Consider the following 25393-nt stretch of genomic DNA (forward strand, 5'->3'; position numbering starts at 1 on the left):
GCAGGGCACTGATTGTCCGGTGTTAGTTTGGCATCCTTAACCCAACACATACTCTCCTCACAGCTGAAGGAGACTTATTATGTGTAGCAGGGCTACTGATCAGAAAACTTGCAAGCTTGGAGTTAGTTTCAAGGCTGAAAAAAAGCTTTTAATCAAGACCAAAAGCAGCGACCTCGCAGAGCCCCCGGCTTCTGGTAACACGGCGGGTTTATTGGTTCTTGGTGACTTTCTTCACCTCTCGCCCCTTGCCGAGGGAGTTCGCTCGAGCCCATCCTCCCGACATGCACGTCACGTCCGACCGCCCATCCTGTCTATCCCCGACCAGAACCGCGCAAACACAGGCTTTGTGCTGGTGGCTACCACTAATTGGAGGCATTCCTAAAATAAGATTTCAGTGCCTTAAAGGCCTACTTTGCAAGGACAACTTCTCGAGACTAAAGAATTCGAGGCAGACACATCATCAGAAAAGCAAAGTTGGAAAAAAAACAGAAAAAGAAACCCGTGACACATGATATCATGTGTGTTTAAAACGTAATTGTTTGTACAGCATAGAACGGTGACATAGATGCCATCCTAGAACACAGACATCATGATTAATGTACACAGGAAATCAGACACTTTCCCCTGTCTACCTCGTCTGGTAGTGACGCGATGTGTTGCTAATTAACGTCTTCATTTTGGGAGGAGGGACGCACAAATCGTAGGCAGGCTTCCCCTCCCCCCCACGCTGGTAGGGGGAAAATCGCACCACATTTGTCCTACGCAAACAAGTGAGTCAGACCGCTGCCCGGCCTCCTCCATATCTCTCGCCACCGTCGCGCGCGCTGCTTCCGAAGCCTCCCTGCATGTTTCCTCAAGAGTCGGGCCTCTCTCGGGAAGTTTCCTGTTTGTAAAAGCCAGTCAGGAACACGCCTCGACTAAATATAGACTGCAGAAATAATACTTTCTCTGGTGTACAAGGCTCGGGGAGGAGAGAAAGGCGCTTCGGTTGGTGGTGCAGGGCAGTCTTGGTACTCGTGAATCCCCGAGGGAGTATCGTATGAACTTTTCCTCACCGGTACAGAGGACCTTGCGGAGTCGGCGTCTTTTGTGGTAGTTTCCAGTCGGGCCGAGCGGTGCTACAGTGAGTTCTCCCCGAGATGGATTCTCTGTCCGCGCGCGGGAACAAGTGCGCTGCCGCGCTACAGTTTCTCTTCTGCATCGCCTGTTTTATAACGACGGCTTCTTCTACATACATGTACGGCACACAGGGATACCCAAGCGCACCGGGGTGAGTTCTAACTTATTCTATACTTGATAGAGTAGAACGAATTGGAGAGAGTGTTTCTAATAGAAACAGCAGGTTGTAATGGGCAAATTAATCAGAGGGAGAATGCATTGTGTCCCTCACGATATAAGGAAATGTAACATGTGGAAAATTTGTATCTTCCTTTTGGCCGGCTCGTATCTTCCTCTTGGCCGGCTCGTATCTTCCTTGGCCGGCTTGTATCTTCTCTTAGTCCGCCTTACAGCTATTTTGGCGCAGGCAACGGTCAATGTCACTTCGCACATTGCGAAGCGGCGTGTTCAAGTTTATTCAAGTTTACGAGAAACTTTCTAAGCGGCATTTTGCCGACTAGAAGTCAATCGGAATTTTTAAATCGATGTCTTTAAATTCCTAACAGAGCGGTATTGTATAAACGAACAAGGCGGCATCCCGCCACGGTTGTCACTGGTGTCAAATGAGTTGAAAGCCTAATCCCGGAAACCTCTTTAACATCAAGGCAAAGATATGAACTTGACAGTGAGCTTTCAAGTTCATGCGTCTGGCGGGAGATGGTTTGAGTAGATAAATTCAGGAGCAGAAGTTTAACATCTCAAGTTTAACCTCGAATCGGCTGCGTTTGTAACCCTCGCTACTTTCACTCCCACCGCTACAGGATGAGACAAAACTTTTGTCCGTACACGGTTAGCAAACGCGTCTCCTGTATGACTCCTAACGGCTACGAGTCGTACGTTCAGCGCTACTTCAGAGGATGTCAACCCGGGAACATACTATGCACCGGACCTTCAAGGTAAAAACAAAATAAAGCCTCCTCCAGATAACCTTTTTGTCTAAGCCGTGGAAACGGATCATCTCATCTCAACAGATCTCATCTTCGTCTCGTCACCCCCCTGTTTTGTCTTTTATGTGTGCTTTGTCGCGAGAACCATCTTCCCTTCTTGCCCCACCTCTTCCCTTACCAATTTGTCCAGTCCATACGTGTACTTTTCTCCCAGTTTCTTGGTCCGAAAATACAATGTGTGTTTTCGAATTAGAGATATTAGGGTGTGTCGGTTGGCTCATTGCAACCCTCCGAAAAGCCTGGGGTTTTAGCTTATACTATAAGTTATAGAGATATTGCGAGATCCTCTTAGAATGTTCAGATTTAAGACTTAGGAGACGTCGGTTGACTCTTTGCAGGCCTCTGAAATGCCTGGAGTTTTAGCCTATGGAGATTTTGCGACCGCTTCTTAGAAGGCATAGAAATACGTGAGACAGTGGTGTTACGTCTTAAAGCTAAATCTGTCCTGAAGGCGTTAGGTCTAAGGATGAGTGGTGTTAGTCGAGGTTTGAGTTGACAGAAGTGTATAGTCAGATCTGGCAGACCACCGTGCGACTCTGTAGTGACTGTGTGGGGTCAACACGCGTGTCTGACAGGGAAAGTAGATTCTATACGGGGGACCTGGCGGTCCCTAGCCGCCCGGACGGGAGGCAGAGCAGTCGTGAAGGGAAGTCTGTGGGGAACTCCTGTCAACACGGCCTGTCTTTGTATAAACAACTGGGTAGTGTTAGTGTCAACCAACCGAGCGAATATCCCCCTCCCACAAGTCCCGAACAAACTCTGCAGCTAGCGGTCGGCACACCTTGGATTTGGATGTAACACTCTCTTGAAAAAAAACCCCGCAGAAAGTATACAGGTGTCAGGAAATATCAGAAGGACACATATTTTACAATAAACATGCCACGGAAAACACAGTAGTCTGGGAAGAAATAATTCCAGAACTCTATTACCTTTCTTGGTAAATTGTGAAACCCATTGTCGAAACCTTTATAGATCTTTATAATCTAATGTATCATGCCACTAATAACGACTAATTTTCTGACGAGTTCTCCAATTCTGAACTCCAAGCACGCTTTTTCGGCTACCCTCTTCAGTTGATACATTAAACTGCTTTCCTAAAATGTATGTGGAGCTAGAAAAACGTAGAGACGTATTTTGTGTAACCAAGCGGCAACCCACACAGGATGTAACCTTAATTGCTGTAAATACTTTGTGGGAAGAGAAAATGTTAGAAATCCGTGGGCGAATAGTGAAAGTGTCTCTCTTTTCTTTTGTACCCACGTTTGTGTTTGGAATGTGCGGAATGCAATCGCGAGCTGTTAAGTTGATCCTCATCAGGTCGGATTTAACAACACCTATCTACTCAGTCGTCACCTGGTTAATGGATCGGTGGGGTGGGGGGCCTTTTCCGCGCGGGTAGATTATATTGCTGGGAGGAGGGGGCGTGTTGAGAACTTGAAAGAAACAAAATCTGCGCGGATAATTGAATGATCATTATAATGCTTGAATGTGCAATGAACATCTTGGTTATATTCTTGAGGTTCCGTGTCTGTATAATCCACACTACCCCGTCCCGTTTGCACAAACTTCAATGTCATCACTCCATCATTTTCCTCAGTCTTGTTTGATATTCGTCATTTTCCCAACCTACCACCCCCCCACACCACCACCACTTTGCTCGCCTTTTCCATCCACCCTTCCCCATCTTCGTCGATTATTTGTAATGATTATTATAATATCTTATCGTCTTATATTCAAAATTTCATCTTTTTGCAAGCTGTACAATGACGCCGAGGTAACAGGTAAGGAGAGTTATCATTTTGGTGTGATGACATTGTTATACCCTTTATTTTAATTTATCTTACTCGGAATGGTGCAATGCAATACACGTATCATTTCACAGGCAACATTGCCGATATCGTGTATTTACAAAAAAATATTATTACTTTTTTGTTCCAATGGGTTATTGTTAGATTACGCCATCTAAATTACGTGATTTATAAACACGTTTTAGTGTTAGAAACATGATTGACATCGGGCCTGAAATCTGTATTTACAAATAGATTATTATTAATTTTTGTTCCAATGGGTTATTGTTATGCCATCAAAACGTAATTCATAAAGATCCTGTTCTAGTGTTACGACCGTGATTGACATCAGGCCTGAAATCTTCCGTTGAGAGTGACACCCCCGGGGTTTCAAACCTCCGTTCGAAATGCTTCACATTCTCCCTCCGTTCCTTCAAAGTGGGCCATCTAGTCGTGAAATGCCCCCCGAAATCTCCAGACGTCCTTTCGGTTCTTTCTAACCGTGAGGCGTCTGCAGCTCAGGTGGCTAGCCGGGTCAGGTCGGGTCAGCCGCCCGGCGGAGGGATGACACAGGCCCGCGGGAATTTTGCCGGGTATGCGACAAATGCGTGTAGGGAACCTGCAGGGGAACATCGCACGATCTCACGCCTCGCCAACGCTAACAGTAACCCTGAATCTTCCGTCCGTGTACTTAAGGGAAAAAACGACGGCATGTTGTCAGACCCAACATTTAGTTTTCCAATTCTCATTCAACACTTCTTTCCTCACAATTTTGCACAAGTATATTTACCATATACAGGTGTATACATACAGTTACAGTGTACAATTTGTATTTGGTTTTTCTGTTGGAAGTAAACATATGATCAAGTTCTGTATGCGTCGCAGGATAATCACCTTAACGTACATATAGCTCTTGTTTCAACATCTTGTATATTTACAGACGAAAAGGCTTTGCTGCTTCTATTTCAACTAACCCTTACCCCACCTGTTTCTTTTAATTAGGGAAAAATTCGGAGGGGGAGGGGGGACTTGGATCTTGGGGATACAAACATTTCACAAAAAATCCGGAACACATTATTGTTGTTAGGGAAATATTTTCCTCGTGTTTAGATATTTGTTCATTGTTAACAAATTGATTGCCATGTAATTAGTTATTATTGTTTATCAATTATTATTAGTTATTTATGTTTGCTTATGTTGGCTGTTCGAAGATGTAATTTTAAAAGTTTTTTCCTTTCCTGTATACCGTGGTATATATGCGTTTTCTTGCTGTGGTATATTATGTTGTCTTTCAATGTAAAAATGCAAGATAATTCCATAGTTGACAGATGAGATAAGGGGACTACAAATTACACGGGCTGTTGGGCTGCACAAATATAATGACTTGTCCATCGAGAAGTGTGTGATGACCCTTTTAACATGTCAAGGATTTTCCATGATACGTCTCTGGACATATCCTTTACACCTAATCCCGCCATTACGTTACATACATCAGGCTCTAGTTACCAGTCTGTGTATTTTTATATCCTCCCGTAGAGGCGATGTGATACTATCAACATCACTGTTTAAGTCTGCGGAGGTCACTTAAAGAGCACCACCCACAAACCATTTAGCTATCATACTGATTAATTATGAATACACGTAGGGGTAGGGCTCTATTTCTTATACCAAGAGACGTTCTTACATCAATATTATAGATATTTCTGTCTCACAATTTGTTCAAATGGCGTATAAAATTCCACAGCAAGTACAGAAAGTTTAAAAGAAAATTGAACAATAAAATTTTAATCATTATTTATATAAGCCTTATAAAGGTATATTGAGTAAAATGTTTTAATTCCAGTATGTCTTTTGTACACGCTACAAAGAAATTCGCACAAAGATATTCCACTTCGGAAGACCGTTGAGAATTACATTGACACTAAGCTAATTTGTCATCGTGAGATTTTCTAAAACCTGTGAGAACTCATAACCAGACTACCCGAAGCGTGTGCGAGACAAATCTCGCATAGTCGCGGGATTCGAACCCTCGACCCCTGCTGGATGTAGCGCTCGGTCTGGGTTGACTTAAGCCCCGCTCCTGACCATGTAGTGGCCGGATTACTTGTTCAGACAGAAACCCAATCGTCTGTCTTCGCCGAAAGGTCGCGAGTGAAGTTAACCCCGGCAGCCAGGATGCCTCATATCACCGACTGAAGTTTAATTCTACCCACCTGTCAAAATCACGGGGCTTAAATTAGCCCTTTTTGGCCCGTGCTGACACCGAGGTTCTACGTGGCTTCGCTCCAGCGCTTTTTATCCCAGCACGGCGCTGGGCTTGTCCAAACCTGAGCCTGTTTGGAGGGGAAATCTGCTAGTAAAAATGCGGTTTTAGGAATGTAGAACTTGGCAGGTGTGGTAAGTCGGGGTCATCTTTGAGAAATTACAAGGTGAATACTCTGTTTAAGACGTAATTCTAGCGGGGAAGAAGTACTGAGTCGAACTAATAGTATCTTATATAGTTTTTAAGGCTCATAACAGCCACGAAGTCAACATACCAAGCTAGTTACAAGTTCAAACAATGAAATTGTAACAAATGTAACTTGAAATAGGTGAAGACAGGAAAGGTTATTCACTGCGATACACAGGACAGATTGATTTAGCTTGACAATATACAGTACAATGCACTTAAATTGAAAACATGAAATGATTCTATTACTTGTAAATAAATGTTTAAAAAAAACTTGTAAAAACCCTGGGTACGCCTCATCCTATAAGGTTTGATGTAGAGTAAGGTAGCTGGTAGGATGAATAAATCCCCAGGGATTACGTCCAAGGTAGATTATTTGATTATTTGTCTTTCCTGACCGACCAAGACTGCCGGAGCCGTTGGTGAGATATTTGCAGCTTACCGGTCTCTGGTCGTGTTTTCAGACCCTCACGTTAGAGGAGAAGCATGTCAGAGTAAACAGTTGTCGTCTTCTCGCTGTTTCCGAAACTTCCCGGTATGTTCCGGACAAATGGGCACTTCTGGTAGATTCTAGGGAAGGCTGTTTTTCATTACTCCAAATTCAAGGTCACGCTGAGTAGTAAATGGACGTACGATGCTGAGAGTACGATGCAGTAAGGGGATATTGCAGACAGGTACTAATGAACCATGGTGGGAGGGGGAAAGCACTCTAAAAGTCATCGTAACTCATTTGTGATTTTAACTAAGTACTGTTTTGAAAACTTTCAGCTGTCAACACACTCCTACAGGGTCAACATTCGTCAGGAGTGTAAACTTGCCATGTCCTGGATGTCGCCCTGAACGCAAACAAACTTCTCCTTTATGCGAAACCATCTTTTCAAGAAACCGACGACCGAAATGAGACAAAATGAACATCATGTGCAAGTGGTTTAAAGTTGTGAAACTTAATACAGGTTCAAAGGATCATCTCGTAAAGATAGAGATGGATAGAAACGTGGATCTGGACTTGTTTGACGACATGGACATGAATCTTGTGGCCTGTTGGTCTTAAAATTTTATTAGCACTGTATAATGTCTGTAGTCTTGTTGCCGTGAGAGTTTAGTAATAACCAACTAAAATTCATTAAACCAATTAAGCAAATGGGCAGGTCGTTAAACTGACTAACTATACCAGGATGGATTACTTTCGTGTTGCGGAATATGATTGTTTAACTTTTTTGTAAATTGGCAGTTTGTGCAATTTATCTCCTCTTAGTGCCCAGTTTTTCCAAACTTTGTATTCTGCTTCATTTCTGTTCGTCTGGCATCGTCAGGCCTTGGTTTTCTCCTATTTTGATACTCTCACCCCTGTAATTCTGCCTGGGAAACCCGACCAGAAGTGTTATTTTCTGCGACCAAAGGATAACTTTATCAGTATGTAGATCCCCCAGTAAGCCAGCTCGTGTGACCAGACGACATTGCTACGTGATGTCTCGAATATACTAGTAATACATTATGATTCGTGTACCTGAAAAAAAATATTGGCGGTACAACTGTCCCTTATCGGCTAGGAGACGTAAACCGTATGGGGGAGCTTCAGGTGTTAGAAGTTAAAGAACCCAACTTATCGAAAGCAATAGGGTAACCCAGTGTGTTTGGCTGACAACTTGATCCGTATGCAAGTACGTAGCAAACCTGCCTTGCACCACCACACGTCCTGCTTCAAAAAAAGCACCATGCTTCGCCACTGTAGCCAGATAAAAGGCTTAAAAGTCTCCTGTCAGATGTAATGTCAGGCACGAACAACACCCTTAAGGGAGGTTTAAGTTCAGAAGGAAAATTTAGTACGAAGGAAATGGCAAAATGACACGGGATTGGCAATAGGCCGGCGGCGACATTTGCAGTGCTCAGAATTTAGTCTTGAGTAAGTTGAGATCCACATGTATGAGATCAAAAGCCAGCTTTGCTGTGGGGCTACGTAATTTCACAAAACTAACAGGGTACTAGAATTGTAATATTGCATATAAACTGTCGGACATGTTGGAATAGAACATTTTAACAGTACGCTGACTGGACGCTATACATTATTATGAAAGAATGCAAAAACAAAGACATTTAGGTTTATCACCCCTGCACCTTTTGATAATGGAATCGTCCTCCCCAAATGTCGTCTGATTCTGAGGGACACCCATGAATGGCGGCCAAGTCCAAGACGAGTGATTCACGAGTGGAGAGGGGGTGTTTCTGGGATTAACCGGATGTGATTTTCTGCCAGGCGAACGCGTAATTGACCATGAACTTGGGAAGCTGGCTAACCGATGTAATACCCTCCTGAGGGGAGACTGTTTGGGATTCCAAATGTGACCCTCCTTCCATGTATCATTCGGACGCGGTAACATCATGTCGAATCGAGCCACGTATACAGAAAACAACGCACATGCTATTGTCCCCTTAAATGGGCGATTGTTGATATCTAACTACAGAAATACAGAGGAAAGGGAGAAAGCCGATAGAAACTATGGTAACGCCTGTCAAGCGTAGATAAAGCAGTGTCATTTTTCTGTTAACGTTGCACAATTGTACTTGTTTGTCATAGCCACCTCTCAGACATCTTGACTTGAATAACCTATGCTAACGACGATAACGTCGTAGCATACAAAAACAGAATTTTCCAGTTGCAAAAAGAGCGGCTTATTATTTGGGATATCAAGATGTCATCCAAACAATAGCCGTGTAAATGCAAGAAAACGATTATGATATCTTTGTTTGCATCTCAAGTAAAACCGTGGTTTCAATGTTTAGTTACATTGCAGCTGAAAACCACTTCACAGTAGACGTGAACTTGACTTGAACGTATCGCACCTCGGAACGAAATCATTTTCTTTCAGACAATGGTGCCATTGTTTGCTCACTGTGAAGTGTTCAACGCTTCTACTCTCACGAAAGCTTTATAGGAAAAAGAGGTAACACTGTGGTACCAGCCTACGAGATCTGCAAAAGAGTGGGGTTGACTAAGGTCGTGTGGAGGGGCGACATCTCAAAAGACTTCATAATGTTAGCAAAACAAATAAAGTTGAAACGTCAACAGACTCTAATAAAGGATAACTACGTTTTAATTGAAGGATAAGAATTCCCACAAGGTTTTTTAAAAGTCTTCGACAAAGCTTTTGTAATCTCTCGCAAAAGATCAAACGCTTGTAGGACGAAAGGTTAGAGGAATGTGCCAAAATTGGGCGCCTTCGCGACATATGACACGGTAACATGAAGTCCCTTACAGCGAGGGTAATCGACTGCTGTGAAAAGAGTTGGAAGGGTCAATAATTACATGGGTTATTACTGCTGCACCTAACAAAACACAACTTGGACGTGACGCCGGGGTCGTCTGGTGTCGGGCGGGAGCCAGCCTGGGACCGGCAAGTTCAGGACAACAAAGACGCGCTTGTGCTAAAGTAAACTTGATCCTGAACGCAAGGGGGGACAATTTAATAAGATGCCATCAGGACTATGTAAAACAATTGATATGAGAAATATATGATATCAAATTGAAGCCAAATAGAAGCACTAACCTATACGTGAATGACACTGAAGAGCGAATAAAAATTAAGTTGGGATACTAATAAAAAAGACAAAGGAGGGGGGGGATACAAACTCAGTCACGTTTGGGACCGCATTCTTCTTGCCACAGCGCCACCTAGTGGCGAGAAGACAATCCTGTATTGCTTCGAGGAAGATACTTAGTAGCAGACTGCCCAGCGAAAGGTTGATAGGTAGCTATCTTCTGTTTGTGTATGGAATGATTTTTAATAGATGTACCATCCTGATGAAACTATTCACGGATCTCTGAGAGACGTTTCACAGACTGGCAGAGACCTGCACAGTGTAGTCTACAGACCCACTGTGCCGTGACCCAGACTGGACCTGAAGTGGCTCAGACACATTAATCGCTCAATTTGACGGGTCCCCTGTCTCCGTCTCACACAAACCATGCCCTCATCTCCGCACAGACAGCCCTGTACAGATCCTAATCCGCTATTTCCGAAATCTATCAAGGTTTTTACTTTCACTCACATTCCTCCGAAGGTTCAACTGTCGCTGACGGTGCTGAAAAACGATACACGGAACCACTCAGGTTTACCTGTCAAACATGTGTTATCTCCAAGCAGATGTAGGGTGCGGATCATCAGTGTTTTTGATTGGCGTTTTGTACGTCTTTCTGGTGATCTGTGTTCTAGTCTACGCTTCCTCCTACTGCAATGTGGATAACAAGAAAGACGTACATAACGCCCAAATTAAAACACTGAGCTAGACCCTACACCTGCTTTAAGATTTGGTATCTATAACCTTATTTCTTCCTATCCATTTTATTCTTCTTTCTACGAATTTGCTGTCGTGAACCCTTGCTATGTCAAGACACGTAGGACACCATTTTGGTAAGTTTATTTCAGAAGAAAACACTGTATCACGTTTCTGGTGCCCAGGGTGCCCAGTTGGAGCCCAATCTGCACAGTTAGCGCCTACTGTGCTGTTTTACTAATCCTCCTAGCTGTATCAGCCGTTCTTGGCCTCTTCTTGGCCGTCTTCCCGCCTTTTCTGCTTACTGGGGTAAAACACTGACCCAGGAAATCTCTTGGTGGTTTGAATGTGACCCAAGTGGCCGTTAATTTTGAATAGCTACATGTCCTGAGTAAGGGCTGCTGGAGAGAATACGTGAAGAGGGTTGAACAGGTGACTTGCACACAAATGTCGCCGTTGTTTTGTGTGATTTCGTGTTGGCAGCTTGAGTGTGTCGTGCAGTGATGAAAGTTCTGAGGGATATACGGGGTACAAAACTTACGGGACAACGGCGATGGCAAAAGCGATTGTAACATGTGAAGATCGTATTAAGGGGGCAGCAATATTGTCCCAGTGTCCTATCACACTGTTCGTGAGTAACGTAACAATGGATAAGTTCACAGAGAAATGATATACCATGTGCAGTGTTGTTTTGTACTTAGCAGGGTCACTGTCCTACCTACTCCGGCCCCCTATATTATGTGTCCTAGCGACACTATGAGCCAATTTCTATCATGCATAGATAGATAGTAACGCATTACTCACAGAGGGCATCATGTATTTAGGGAGGAGGGGGGGGGGTCCTCACCTGAAAGTTCTATAACACCAGTCCATGTTTATATATTCCATTGCCGTAAAACTACTGGGTCCAGACAACACCTGCTCACGACAATCGCTTTGCTGTTAATCGGACCAGACGTCGTTACTTATTGATTTATTAATTTCTAAAGTATTAAAATTGTTAACAAATCTTCATTTATCGTGATTATTAGGCAAAGAGAAAATCCGGCACCATGGATGTAGATTTACAAATCCCTCTTTCTCCGGTGTTTCTTGTTAGACCAGTTTACTTTCCCGTAAGATATCATATTCTCCTCTTAAATTGCATGCAGATGGTTGCACTGATTATTCATTTATTCCACAATAACCTTATGAACCAATATTTTCGTGTTGAATATTACTCGGAATAAGTCATTATTTTGTTGGGGAGAGTGTGGTGTCTGGTCCCTTTATCTCGGCGACCTACCGACGAACGTTATTGACCCTACAGCGGTTTGTATTTACCCGAAGGTTTGTGAGAAAACCTCGAAAGTCACGACTTACACCGACACACAGGCAAACTCCGCGGACACACAGGCTATCCGCAGTTACTCCGCAGCACCGTGCACGAACTATGCACTTCTAGTTCAACAGTACGTGCTGATGTTACAGTTAACACGACGTGTTTGGGACCTCGTCTGGGATTGTATTCAGGTCGTGTCACCTTTTTACTTATTTGTGGAAGGAAGAAACAAGTCTAAACGGACGAGAGAGAAGATTTAGTTAAAGCCCCCAGGGATGGCCACCTCTGTCCCGGCCTTTGAGCTAGATGTTTGCATGTAACACATGTAGGACATCTCGGTGGAGAAGAGGTGGCGCAACACTCAACTCTTGTGTTTACAAAATATCTCCCCGGGATGACAGACACTGCACGGTGTGAATCCGGTCTTCTTCCTCCAAGACATGTGAGCTTTAAGTCGGCCCAGTCAAGGGAGGAAATAAGACGATTTTGTTTATATACTTAAGTCAATTGGGTAAAAGATTAACAAAGAAAGGAAACAATATCCTTCCCTTGGTGATTAGATTTACTTTGGTGCACTAATTACTCATTAAAAGTATAATGGTTTATTGCCGAAGTACACCGAGTATATTTTTCGAAACTGTAAAACACAAGCATACATTGAAATGCCACTTTACGTATTGAGTTACATCTGGCGAATGCTTTAAATATTTACCAGCAACAACACATGTGACGATAAGTTCTCCTCCAGTCAAAAGCCTTTCATTTTCTCCGTCAAGGATGTCTTTAGTATGCCCGTTGGATGTTTGGCTGGTGTCTTGGCTTGGTTGGAATCTTCTAGTAAATATGCCTGTTTAAATCGCGACATCTCGTAATCGTATAGTCCTCGTTTTTGTCCAAAATGTAAAGAATTTGTTTTTCAAGCTATAGACCATTAATTGACGACCTCCGGCCTCGACGGACAGAAATTGTGTGAGCATACCTCCCATGGTTATATGAATTGCGCAGTCCCAATTTCTTCGAAGTTTTGAAATCATAAACAAGTCATTCCCCACACACATGGCTACTGTTTTCGCTGAAAGGTGTTTTCAATTCTTCTTGGAGGGTCACTAGTCTCATGTTCGCAGACAAATTTCTCACTTGTGTTCTTTATCTGAAACAGGTGTATAGTCATGCGAGGAATTGACAGCAGAGCCTTGAACTCTTTACTCCTTGTTTGAGGTAACGAAACTCCTTTGTCTGAGCTGCCAGTATCCCAGAGGGAAATCTCTAAAGTGCCAGGCTAGCAGACTGTAAGCATTTTACTTGCACATCGTGAATATCTTTGTTTCCTTCAATGCCCCTTTTCCTAAATAAGTTATATTTTATACCATTGTAACAAATACCTTCCCAGAACATCACCGCAAAATATACATACATATTTCAAAATTTCGAAAAATATATGTAGCAGGTTTTGATTGTCTCTCAGCACATTGAGGGGAGGGATTGAATACAGATAATGTCCTTTCGCACCTGCTCCCTGCCTCTCATTCCTTTTGCCCCCCTCCCCCTCACATCTGTCCAATCATTAGGACGACGTTTTCACCACGACAGGTTCCAACTCCCACACCCTTAATCATTACCTCTGATCTCCCTCGTTACTTAGTCTAAAAGGCTTTGGTCTAAACAAGAAATAACGACGCAGTCAGTCTAATCTAGAAAGTTTGCTCGCTTTGCCCATGAACCGTTTAGCGCCCACTTCCGGTGCTCTTCAGTTGTACTTGAACTTGAAACATCTGGACGCCAAGTTTTGTTGGGTGTGAGGGTTAATTAGCGCAGCCCTAGCAGGCTGGGACCTTTGGAAAATAACCCTTAGTGATTTGGAACGGCTCCCAACAGGGAAGCATTCTCAGACCCTGACGTCTTCTAGGCGGTGGAGAGAAATACTGTGTAGTATTGTCCGCACATGATTAGCATTGCTAGAACCACATGGGACCGCCATCTTGGTATGTGACGTCACAGATGAGGTCTCGTGCACCTGTATGAAACTTGAGGTCAAAATATCTCTTTGAAAATATGTAAGGCAGTTGGAATTAAAAACAAGAAGAAATGTATACGGAAGTTAGCAAACCACTTAATTTTGGCACATTGCACAGAATTGCTTGATCTAGCCACAGCCACACATTCCGGAATCCCTGGTCTTAGTACGCGAGCTTTACGTATATCAACACAGTCCGCATTCCTGTCAAAACAGTGCACCTTTCTGTTCGTGCCACTGGTATGCAGACAGCTCCCAGACCGACGGTGGACCTCCCACAGTTTCACGACCTTTTCGTCAATATGTCCATAACCACAAGTATAATTGAATTATACATAGGAGTGTGTGGGTAGCCTTACCTTGACCTCTTTTTATGACTTAACCCATGACTTAAAGCCCACCCCCTGTTACTGTTAGCACAGCAGTCTGAGATAAGCTTATGTTAGAGAACAATCATAATTGCCTGTTTATCGTAAATCTAACATAGGCTACAAATATGAGAGGTGTGTATCTAAGGCTAAACATGACGTGAGAGTACATTTTTTCTCGGATTTTCGTGATCCATTTCTGGTGAACTAAAAGTATATCATAATAGTATACATCTAATCTGAAATCTGTATACATTCTGTTGAGATGCTTTATGATTGCATTTTTGGTAGGAGGTCCGGGAGGATTACCTCAAAATCCCCGCCAGGGGTTGAAAAAATAAACAGTCCCAAGTTCATGTGATGTCTCACGTATGTAGGGTCAGAGCCACGTGGCCTTATATTAGCTGTTTAAGAATGGGGGTCTTTGGTGTCTTAGATATAAAGTTTCACTTCTATCTTGTAACTTGTATCGTGGTTTGTGATCCATTTGGACATTTGTCTGAGGTACAAGAGCATGTTTTTTTTTTCAGTGATTTAAAGTAGCGGCGAAAGGTATTCAAATCTTACAATATAAACAGACTTTTCCTTGCCGAAGTTACGTTGCCCTTTGAACTCAGGAAAGCCTCAACTGTATACAAAAATGCTCTAAAAACTTATTGCCTCCGGGGAGGAGATATCCTTCCGCGAAAGGGCTTTGTAAGAGATTTAGATTTTCATGTTCGCAGCTGTTTCTCGCGTTTGGTTGGACGGGTTCTTTTGGGACTCGGTATATGTTTTGCTATTGGACTGTAGATGATGCACGTTCTTTTGTTTTTCTTGTATATGTGTTTTCGGGCAGGAAAATGGTGCCTTTTGGTGGCCCCAGAACACCCCTTTGAGCTTGAAAATGGTCGCGACCGTTGACCTTTGGCGTGTCTAATATATTCTCGGGCAGGTCCACGTATATGACCCCTCGCAAAGAGGGGTGTCCAGTCTCGATAAATTCTTTGTTTAAACCCCTAGTCCTGCGGCGCGCAACAATTGTTGTTGTGCACATGCATCTTCTCTAACACATAAAATTCAACACCATCAACTACACATAACATCTTCTTACATAAAATATTACATATAAAAATATACAATAAAAAGCCCGGAGGTATAAAATATCAGATTTTACTTGTCTTAGATCTAATCTTAATGATGTACTGAGGATTATTCTAATCAATTAAGAGTTCCATTAGGAACTGCATTTTCTCCTATCGACATCTCATCTCCCCTATCCACTTTACAGTGAGATTAGGATTGGTTAATGCACTGTACTTTGTAACCCTTCAAAGATAGGTCGAATCCTTTTATCAAGCTACTAGTATAATGAAGATCAATCTAATACGACCCTTTCCCATGGTCTGACGACGTTTTAACAAAACTGTAGTTAACTGTAGTTAGAGCAAGCGATGCTCGTAGATGTACATCTCAGACGTGTCAAGTCAAGTGTGACAAGGTCACAAGAGACTGATTCTAAATGTCTGCATAGAAAAAATGGTAAGCTAGCTAATGGATCATCAACAAGTGTTTGTGTGTGTGTGTGTCTGTATGTGTTACCTTTGGTCAGTATAAGAAGTACTTTATGGATTGTGACGATATTTGGTACGTGGGTAGGTCGTAGGAAGGCGAAGGTCAAGGTCAAATTTTGGCCTCCTGGTGACTGACCTTGGTACTGCAGCAGAACTTCGGTTTTTGTGTATATTATTTTCAGACGTAGTTTTCTCCTTCTGTCCCGACAGTTACCGCATCGCGTTCCGTCCCCGCCAGCAGCTGACCTACAAGACCGTGACGGAACAGCGGTACAGGTGCTGTCCCGGGTTCACCGGGAGGAACTGTGACCAGCGGGTACAGGAGCAGCACCGACCCACCTACCTCCCCAATGGGAACGGCAACGGCAACGGCCACAACAACCAACCCTCCCGCCTGCCTGGAGCACTACCCTGGACGACCACCTGGTGAGCGAGAGGGTCATATTTATATTTTGTAAAAAAAAAAATTGTCAAACCCAAAAGGCTTAGATTGCAACGTTAGTCTGTAGCAATTTTTAGAACGTCACTTGCTCCTCTTATCACCTGTGTCTTATGTTGCATTCAGCCTTCGGGCATGAATTTGCAACTAAACTGCTCATTGTCCTTCCTCTCTATTCCTATCCTACCCCTCTTCAAAAGTTCGTCTTTGCATATTTTACCCAATACCTGAATTGCATTTCTCTCCACTGACACCCGCACATTCCCTATTCAAAATTTCATTGAAAACTCTCAGGCGAATCAGAACAACGACTCGTGGCGGTTCGTAGTGCAATTGCAATTGCAATTTTCTTCTGCGCTGTCAAACAACTTCCAACCATTTATCACTATGTTTTATGCTAGTATAAACGTCTGGTTTGCAGCTATGTCTGTATGGACACGATGGACAAGTGATAGAAGGTCGTATCCTTTGATAAATCCGTTCCTTCCACTATCTGGGTGGTGTCATGACGGGTTAGGTGGATGTAAAACGGAAAAGTACACGGATCGTGGGCCTCGAACTCAGTAAAGCTGTATCCGGCAGATACGCATATATACGGGTCAAGATCTTCCGTACAGGAACTGGCTCCGTATCCTAGTCAGACGAGTTGGCCCAGCAAAAATGATTGGCTTGAGAAAAACGGATACGGTTTATGGGAAAGATACAAAATGACATGCCGGTTAGACACAGGGATGATGACATTATGGAAGAGCTATCAGGGTAAACGGATCTGTGAGCGCGGATACAGGAAACTCTGTCTTGTCTCTCTTAAAACTAACAAGTAGTGAACGAAACCATAAGAAACCATTGCGTCCGGGCAAGAATATACTGTACATATGAAGATAACATTTCAATAACTTAATTGCAAATTCTTGCTTGAAGACTAATAGGGTAATGTGGCGGATTTTTTTATATTGTAGCACTCCCACAAAAGTCTTTCGTAAATAATCTTTGAAAGACAAGTTAGGGATGAAATATATTTCGTCTTCCACCGTCGTTTTTGATGTTGAAAAAGTCTACTCATCATTGAGAAACATGGCAGCCAGGATCTGTACTATGTACTAGTTATATATATATAGTATAGTGTATTCGTCAATTGCAATATTTTTTTCATTCCCAAAGATTGCTGTGGTCGAGTGGACACCTTGGAGAGAAGACTGTTGGAGATAGAAGTGCAGGTATACATCTACATGCTTGTGCTAGAAACCTGTTAAGCCTGCCAAAATAATAAAACCCAAATGCGCTGTTTGGAATAAGTTGATGGGTATTTGCATGGTCATGGCATTTGCGGGTCACAGAAATAAAATTTATGTAATAGCCATCCTATGTTTCACAGTGAGAAATTAAAATATTTTCGTTGAAATATTAGAAATGGTCTGATATGCAAGGTTTTACTGTTGTACAGGACACGCCAGAGGTGTAGTGCCTGTGATGACGTATGTCCTGTTGACAGGTTGTTGTTGTTGTTTTTCCCACCTGTTGTTTCTCCAGATGAAAGCAATGGCCACCCAGTCCACCCAGCATCCGTCTGGTCCCCAGAAACCATCAGGTATCCATATAAGGGCATAGGGCGCTCATTTGCATGTTCTCTGTAGCAATGACCAATCTCATCAGACGTACTTTCTGTTCTACAGATGAAGAACGTAAGCTTCGCTGACCCGGGGGCTGTAGGCCAAGGCCCGCCTGGGCCTGAGGGGATACCCGGCCTTCCGGGAATTCAGGGTCAGCCCGGTCCGGTTGGGCCTCCTGGTCCTCCCGGAAAGGCCGGGCTTAGGGGTCAACCAGGTTTCCCCGGACCCCCGGGGCCGCCGGGAGACAGGGGCCCGATCGGTCTTCCTGGCCAGGCGGGCCCACAAGGGCCACCAGGGGAGATTGGTGACCCCGGGCTGCCGGGATTACCAGGACGTGACGCTGATCCCTTCTTAGTAGCGACGGGCTTTCCTCCATTAGCTAACCAACCAGGTGATGTAGACATAGACTAAAAACCTACAACTGTTGCACAGAATGGCTTCTATGTCTTTATCTTACACAGATAGGCACTGGTTAGTACTAGTACATGGGAAACTGTGACGGGCCCATCATGTGACTTCAACTGTCTTCCTGCAATTTTGGACAAAATGAACAACATCTGCCCTGTCGTCCTGGTATAACAGCCCAAACTGCACCCCTGAACTGATAGTACCAGGGTACATTCTGGTCAGGCTTTGGCCGCTACACCGGGAGCAGTGTATGTTGTGCATTCATTAACACATGTACAGTTTTTGCACCAACCGTGTTTTTCTGTGATTGGATAGAGGGTGGAGGCCAGTCCATGTAACAGCTGAAAGAGGACAAAGTCACCCTGTACTGTTAACGTTATAAACGATAACTTTACAAACTTAATCTTGAAATTAAAATGTTTTGAGGTTGTTAAAGGTGTGACGTACTCTACAACAAAACGTTGCAAACTATGTTTTCAAAGTCAGACAATTTTGACCATTTAAGGTCCAGTTGCGACTTGTCCTCTTATAGCTAACATGATGAATAATACGATAACTTATATTTATCGTGTAGTATGATTATTAATTGTTATTTAATAACGATAGACATGGCAGTTACTTTAACCGACAGTGTATACATATAGCTACTGCAACAATTCAATAGCGATGGTTGACATCGTAACAAACGATATATAATTGTAACCTTATTATATCTCTAAGTAGTTTTTCTCCAACTTCTATCCATATGATATACATACAGAGCTTCAGAGAGATTGTAATCTGTAACAACTGACATGCTAGCTCAGCCTGTAGTTTGCTCTGATTACGACAGACTCTTTTGAAACAAATCCTGACCAAAAACACACAGGACAGACATCGTGACGTCGCAGCGCGAACAACAACACTGATGGCAATGATAGTTATAAAAAGACATTCTCACAGTCTTACGACGGAAATTGATGTATGTTTAAATGGTGGAACATTCCTTTGGCTTTGAGACATTTGTGCTTTTGTGTGTGGGTCATTATATACACAATTAATGAAATTTATCACATGGTTTGAGACAGCGACAGAATAATAGGAATAAAGCAAACCGCATTTTATTGCCAACCATGGCATGTTTTGCCTGAAGTCCAGATTAGGAGTCTGCAAGAAGAACACCTTCCAAGAGTCAATTATCAGTTATTGCCTTTGAACATATACTTTCAATATACCTTTACAGCGACCTTAACACACCAGCCTTCCTCACTAACAAGTTTACCGTTTGTTCTCGGCAGACCAAGGAGGTTGGTCGTACAATGCTGCAGCAGTAGAGGACGCGGGTGCGCTGACGGGCGATGGCAGTCCTGGATCTGCCGGACCTCCTGGGCCCGCAGGACCGGCCGGACCCAGGCGGGCCACCCGGTCCTGCCGGGCCGCCCGGTACACCTGGTATACCCGGTACACCTGGTCCCGCCGGCCCGCCTGGGCCTTACGGACTCCCCGGGAAACCTGGGCCAGCCGGGGAACCTGGTCTACCAGGAGCGCCTGGAGTACCTGTAAGTACTTTGTGTATTTTTTTCTCATATACACCAGCTGGTAAACCACCCATAGGACTCTACAGCCACATGAGGACACATGCGACTATAGATGGATTACAAAAGCGGTCCTCGTCATACTGACGGAAGAACGTTTACACCCAAACCACCTTCAGTTGTAACACACGCAAAGTTTTCACGTGCAAGATGCGTATGACCATCAAGACTGATAGATTTCATCCACCCACACAAGAATGTACCCCTACCATCAATTTTATTGATTTATTAAAGTTTCGATGGGTTCTTTCAAGTGCTTGGGCCTCGGAGTGTGGCTCTCCTCAAACATAGGACCTTCGTCTTTACGTCCAATCCGAGAGGACGTCCCTAACTGAACCCAACCCTCGAGTCGTCACGCACGCCACAACACGAGCTTCATGTACGTGATACTTCCCACATCTCCGCCTGGTCCGTTCACTGATACTCCTATCTCAGGACTCACCCAAGTGACCTTCTCACACCGACCCTCGTCAGGCTGGCGATAATCACAAGGAAAATAAACCTTACATCCCCGTGTTTATGTGAGACTGGCCCAAGGACTGTTTGTGTGTCTAGAGGTCCATCCGGCCCTATTAATTCTCTAACGGGATTTACACCTTACTTCACCTTGAGCGGCCCCATACTGTGTGTGCGTTGGGGTCCGGCCACACGGTCGTAGTACTTGGGGTATTTTAGATTTTTTTCCAAGGTCAAGTGCAATTTGCCCGTCTATTTCGGTGGCAACTGTCGGCCAACCTTCGCTATTTGATTCCATCGCGTTCGGTGTTTCTGACTCATTAACAAACCTTACGTAACAGTAATGTAAGGACATGAAATTTTGTTTGTTTATGTAAGAGACTATATCACATTGGAACTACGGATCCGGTTTCAGATTTTACCAATGTCAAGTACTTTTTGCCCGTTCGCCCCCGATCGACGTTTCGACGCATCCATAAAATCTATAATTTTGGCTACTAGAAACAAATATTGTATATAGGCGTGTAGAATTTGTAGGAGTTGTTTGCTATTTTCACCGAATGGATGCATGTTTACGTCATCTGTAACGTTTCACACATCGTGTGTCCAAGACGCCCACAAGTTTGTTTTGAGGCCTCAGATATACTGTCAGACCTGTGTTGAAACATCTGAGTCGTGCTGCGGCCATGGACCTCGCCGCAACAACACCCTTTTGTCAATAATAACCTGGTCACCAGTCTCTCAGGGCTACAGGATGGGTTTCCTTGTCACTGTACGCACCTTTCGCCGTTTTACCAACTGAGGGGGCTATAGAAAAATTTCCTTGGGGTGCATGTGATGTTGGTCCTGTTTCCGAAGAGTTGGCCTGTATTGGCCAAAGCAATAGTATGGCTCCCATGACCAGTTTAGCTGAGTGTGGAAATGCGCTTAAACGGCTGATGAAAGCTTCATTTAACTGCTTTCCTCTCACTATTTACACAGTGAAACGGACACGTTATCGACCATGAATTCAATGTTTTATGACCTCTCTATGGCACTCTCTGAAGCTATTACGAACGGAAGTCGAGTGTAGCTACCTAAACCAAACATTAAACTCTGCTCACTTCCGTGAGGAAATGGGTTAGGTCAATTGGCTGGTTTCCATGTTCCATGGCGTATATACATGTATCACGCACGCACACCTGTCCATTTACCCCTTTCAATATACGTGTCGTGAAAATGACACTAGTTCAGTCCATGAAATAGATTTTTACAACTTCATATCTCTTTCTTTCAACAAACTTGGGGTGGCCTAAAATTTCCTCTCGACCAAATGTAGGCTTGATGTGCTCACTACTTACATGACAGTTAGAACATGGACTGATAGCCTTCTTCGTCCGTTTATCATGTCTATCAATGTTGACTGGGTGGTGACAGTACACGGTAGCTAGTAGAACATAGGTTCTAACCACAGAGATGAGTCAAACCTGTCAGTCACAAAAACCATAGGATGCGATCCAGCTGGCTTTATACACAATTTACAAGAATTCAAAGCAAAACCATGATGCTACTGTAAAAATATTTCAGCCTACAGATTTCTTGTATGATATGTGCATTTATATGTATCAGACAGGAAGCTGCCTTAGCATAAAGCCTAATGTTCATTTTCTCTCAAATGCGTCCCTTCCAGGGCTTGCCCGCCAATGAAGAGGAGATGAGAGGCATGAAGGATCACATCTGTGCCCTGTACGAGCGGCTGATGATTCTGGAAGGCGTCATAGCGGCCGCACCTCATCAGGCGCAAGGTAAAGACTACTAGTATGAAACTGCAACCAGCTCATTACACCAGCCATTGGTTTTGATAACGCCTCAGATATAATTTCTTTAGGCGACGCCTCAGTGGTGGAGACATTTTTTTCACTTTTGAATTCTTGTTATTATCTCTACCCATTTTATTAGCTAAATCACGCATGCCACCGCCCATTTTATCTTTGATGAATGTATATTGTTATGGGAGTTGAAATTACTGTATACGTAGAAACTATGCAGGAAAATTAAATACATGTCGTAATCACATTGTTGTATTCATAATAGACAAGTCATAGGAATTTCATGCCAGACGCCAAAGCTTTAAGGCAAAGCAAAAATGTATGTGCGGTATTTGAAATGTATTTGAAGCTATTACTGTTGTATTTTCCGTACATGATTTGGATTGGCCGACGTTGTTAGCCACACCTATGAAATTTAATGACCAATGGACATATTGTGTTGCCATGTAGCTGTCGGAGTGCCCGACTACTGCGGCATCGACGTGGCCCAGCAACAGTTCCCGCCCACAGCGGGTAAACCTCAAGATGGCGGCTTCATACCCCCCACCGACGGGCAGTACGTGCCTCCGTTCGGCAGTAACCAGGGCGGCAAGCCGGACTATGACGGGTCGCAGACGTCCTGGGACACCAACCTCATACCGGACGCGACGGGAACTGGAGACACGTTCGTTCCGGATTACGGTTACGAAAAGCCTGACGTGGGCGGCACACAGCAACCCTACGATACCAGTGATGACGGAGTACCGGACTACAGTGGTACCGAGCCTCCGTATGTCGGGCCAGACTACAGTGGTACCGAACCGCCGTACGTCGGGCCGGACTACGGACAGCCAGATTACGGACAACCTGACTATGGACAACCAGACGTCGGTACAGACGCGCCAGTCGTTGATGGTACAGACTACGGAACGCCAGAGCTAGAGAACGTCATACCAGGGAGTACGGATCACGAGACACCTGACGAATCTCAGCCACCGTACGGTGGTCCGGATTATGGGCAGCCTGACGGGACAGACTACGGGCAACCGGACGAGGGCGGTCCCGACTATGGACAACCAGACACAGACTATGGGCAACCAGACACAGAATATGGGAAACCTGAAACGGACTATGGGAAACCTGAAACGGACTACGGACAACCCGAAACGGACGACGGACAGCCGGGAACGGACGATGGGCAACCTGAAACAGACTATGGACAACCCGATTACGTGCAACCCGACGAAAGCGGCACCGACTACGGACAACCTGAAGTAACTGACTACGGTCAACCAGAGGAAGGCGATTCCGTGGACATCACAGACGAAAACAAGCCCGACTACGTTCAGCCAGATTATGGTCAACCCGACGACGGCGTTGACTACGGTGAGGATGGAGGCACCGAGCCGCCGTACACTGATTACGACGGCTGGCACCCCATATCGCCGCATGAGCCGGAGTACGAGGAACCACAAGAGCCGGAGTACGAGGAGCCTGGGAGCGGGGACGACTTCCAGCCCGATGACGGTATCATACAGGTGTTACCTCCGTACGGGGGCAGGCCCGGGGAGATCTCCCCCGACCAGTCGGGCAGCGTGCCGTCACAGGTCATCCCTCCGATCCTGGAGGTTCCCGACAGAGGGGACATCCCCGTTCACCACATCCCGCCGTACATCGTACCCGGGTCTGAAGACGATGACCAGCAGCCTGACACGAACACTGTGTACGAGGGCGGGCTGGACGTGGAGGAAGGGTACGAGGAATCATCCGGAGACGCCGAGACCGGATCCGGAGACGAGTACAACAACAATTACAACGGATTCTTCAGTTTTTCAGATTTCTTCAACCGAAGGGCTAAATAGAGTATAGGGTGATAACTAAAGCTCAAAACGGTGCGACACACTCAATTACACACCTGTAGTAGTCCCAGTAATTGACCTACCAGCAACCCTTTTATATAACCTTATAATGAATTAGACCGAGGACCAAGTTTACGCTGTATTTATTAAGGTTGAATTTAATAGGGCTTCACACTTTAAGTGATTTTGCAATTGGTTGTTTCTACCAGTAATTCTGTTGGGGACTTCGATACAAATTCATATCGACTCTGGCCAGCTCATCATACATTCAAATCACGTCATTAAACTTCGGATCCCAGATCTGTTTTCACAACAAAATGAATGTTCATATAAAAAAAAACACACAATCGCATTTCACATGCATCTATTTATATAAACGTTGTTTCATTGATCTTGCCCTTTGATACACTTTAAGTTCGACTGAGCCTTTCGCAAATATTTCATCAACTGTACGTGTCATAATAATGCCATTTTGCTAGCGTCTTTAACTATAACTGCATGGCTACGTCCAGATAAATATTATTCCCTAGCCTCTGGTTATGAGGTATATACGATGGTCACTGCCCACAAAGATACAGATGCCAGTGAAAAGAAACTACTAGTACATGGTCGCTAGACTATGACATATGGTTAGATCGACGTTCAGTGAAATTACATATCTTCATATGTTTTATATACGTCATATCATGCAGAAGAGTTGACAAATGTAAGAAAAAAATCACATACGTTTGCGACTGCAGGACAAAGCACATTTTACATCAGTGTTTAGATACATATTTCACATACACGTGACCTCACTTAGTATGGAATTTTCTGGATTTCTGTCTTTTTGGCGACGCCTCACTGGCGGAGCCTGCTCTATTTCCAGTACTATCATAGTCATTTTAACTAGATGTTTGCAAGATTTAAACCTCTTTGATGTTTGTATGTCATTATTTGAGGCTGAGAGATTTTATCCTACCACAAAGTAGACTAGAATTTGTACGTGCCAGCATTCACTGTTGTGCCACCAATATAGAATATGATTATTGGTTGTTCTTGAAGATGCAATTTTGAGAGAGGGCTCCTTCCTAATTCTAGAGCCAGGCTATGTAAAAAATTATACGTAAGTGTATATATGCAGCATTGTATAAGATATGGTTTAGTTGCTATTAGTGGTCCGCCAAGCAGAGGTATAGTGTTTGTTTTATGGTACTTTCAGACTTCGCTGTGTGAAGGTTGAGAAGAATTTTGATGAAGGTATGAAGCATTTTATTCTCAAGAGTGAAAATCTCTTTTTAGAAATTGCTATTGTTGTCATGTTCTGTGTTAACGTTGTTATCTGTCTTAGTAAATAAAGATCATACTTTATGATCTACAATCATTTTGTTGGAAGATTATGTTTGAAGGTG

General features: G+C 43.9%; 1 protein-coding gene across 1 annotated transcript; it reads left to right on the forward strand.

Annotated features, from left to right (window-relative positions):
- The first annotated feature begins 606 nt into the window (after positions 1-606).
- Positions 607-25362, forward strand: LOC109463972 (collagen alpha-2(IV) chain-like). The gene is given in 10 exon segments (XM_019760926.1): positions 607-1270; positions 1920-2054; positions 16080-16295; positions 16730-16737; positions 17470-17525; positions 17982-18309; positions 19604-19718; positions 19720-19864; positions 22026-22140; positions 22615-25362. Coding segments are annotated over 10 exon segments (2640 nt in total). The 5' UTR covers positions 607-1139; the 3' UTR covers positions 24006-25362.
- Positions 25363-25393: the final 31 nt, after the last annotated feature.

Source organism: Branchiostoma belcheri, unplaced genomic scaffold (assembly GCF_001625305.1).
Source record: "Branchiostoma belcheri isolate BF01 breed outbred unplaced genomic scaffold, Haploidv18h27 scaffold1, whole genome shotgun sequence".
NCBI lineage: Eukaryota > Metazoa > Chordata > Leptocardii > Amphioxiformes > Branchiostomatidae > Branchiostoma > Branchiostoma belcheri.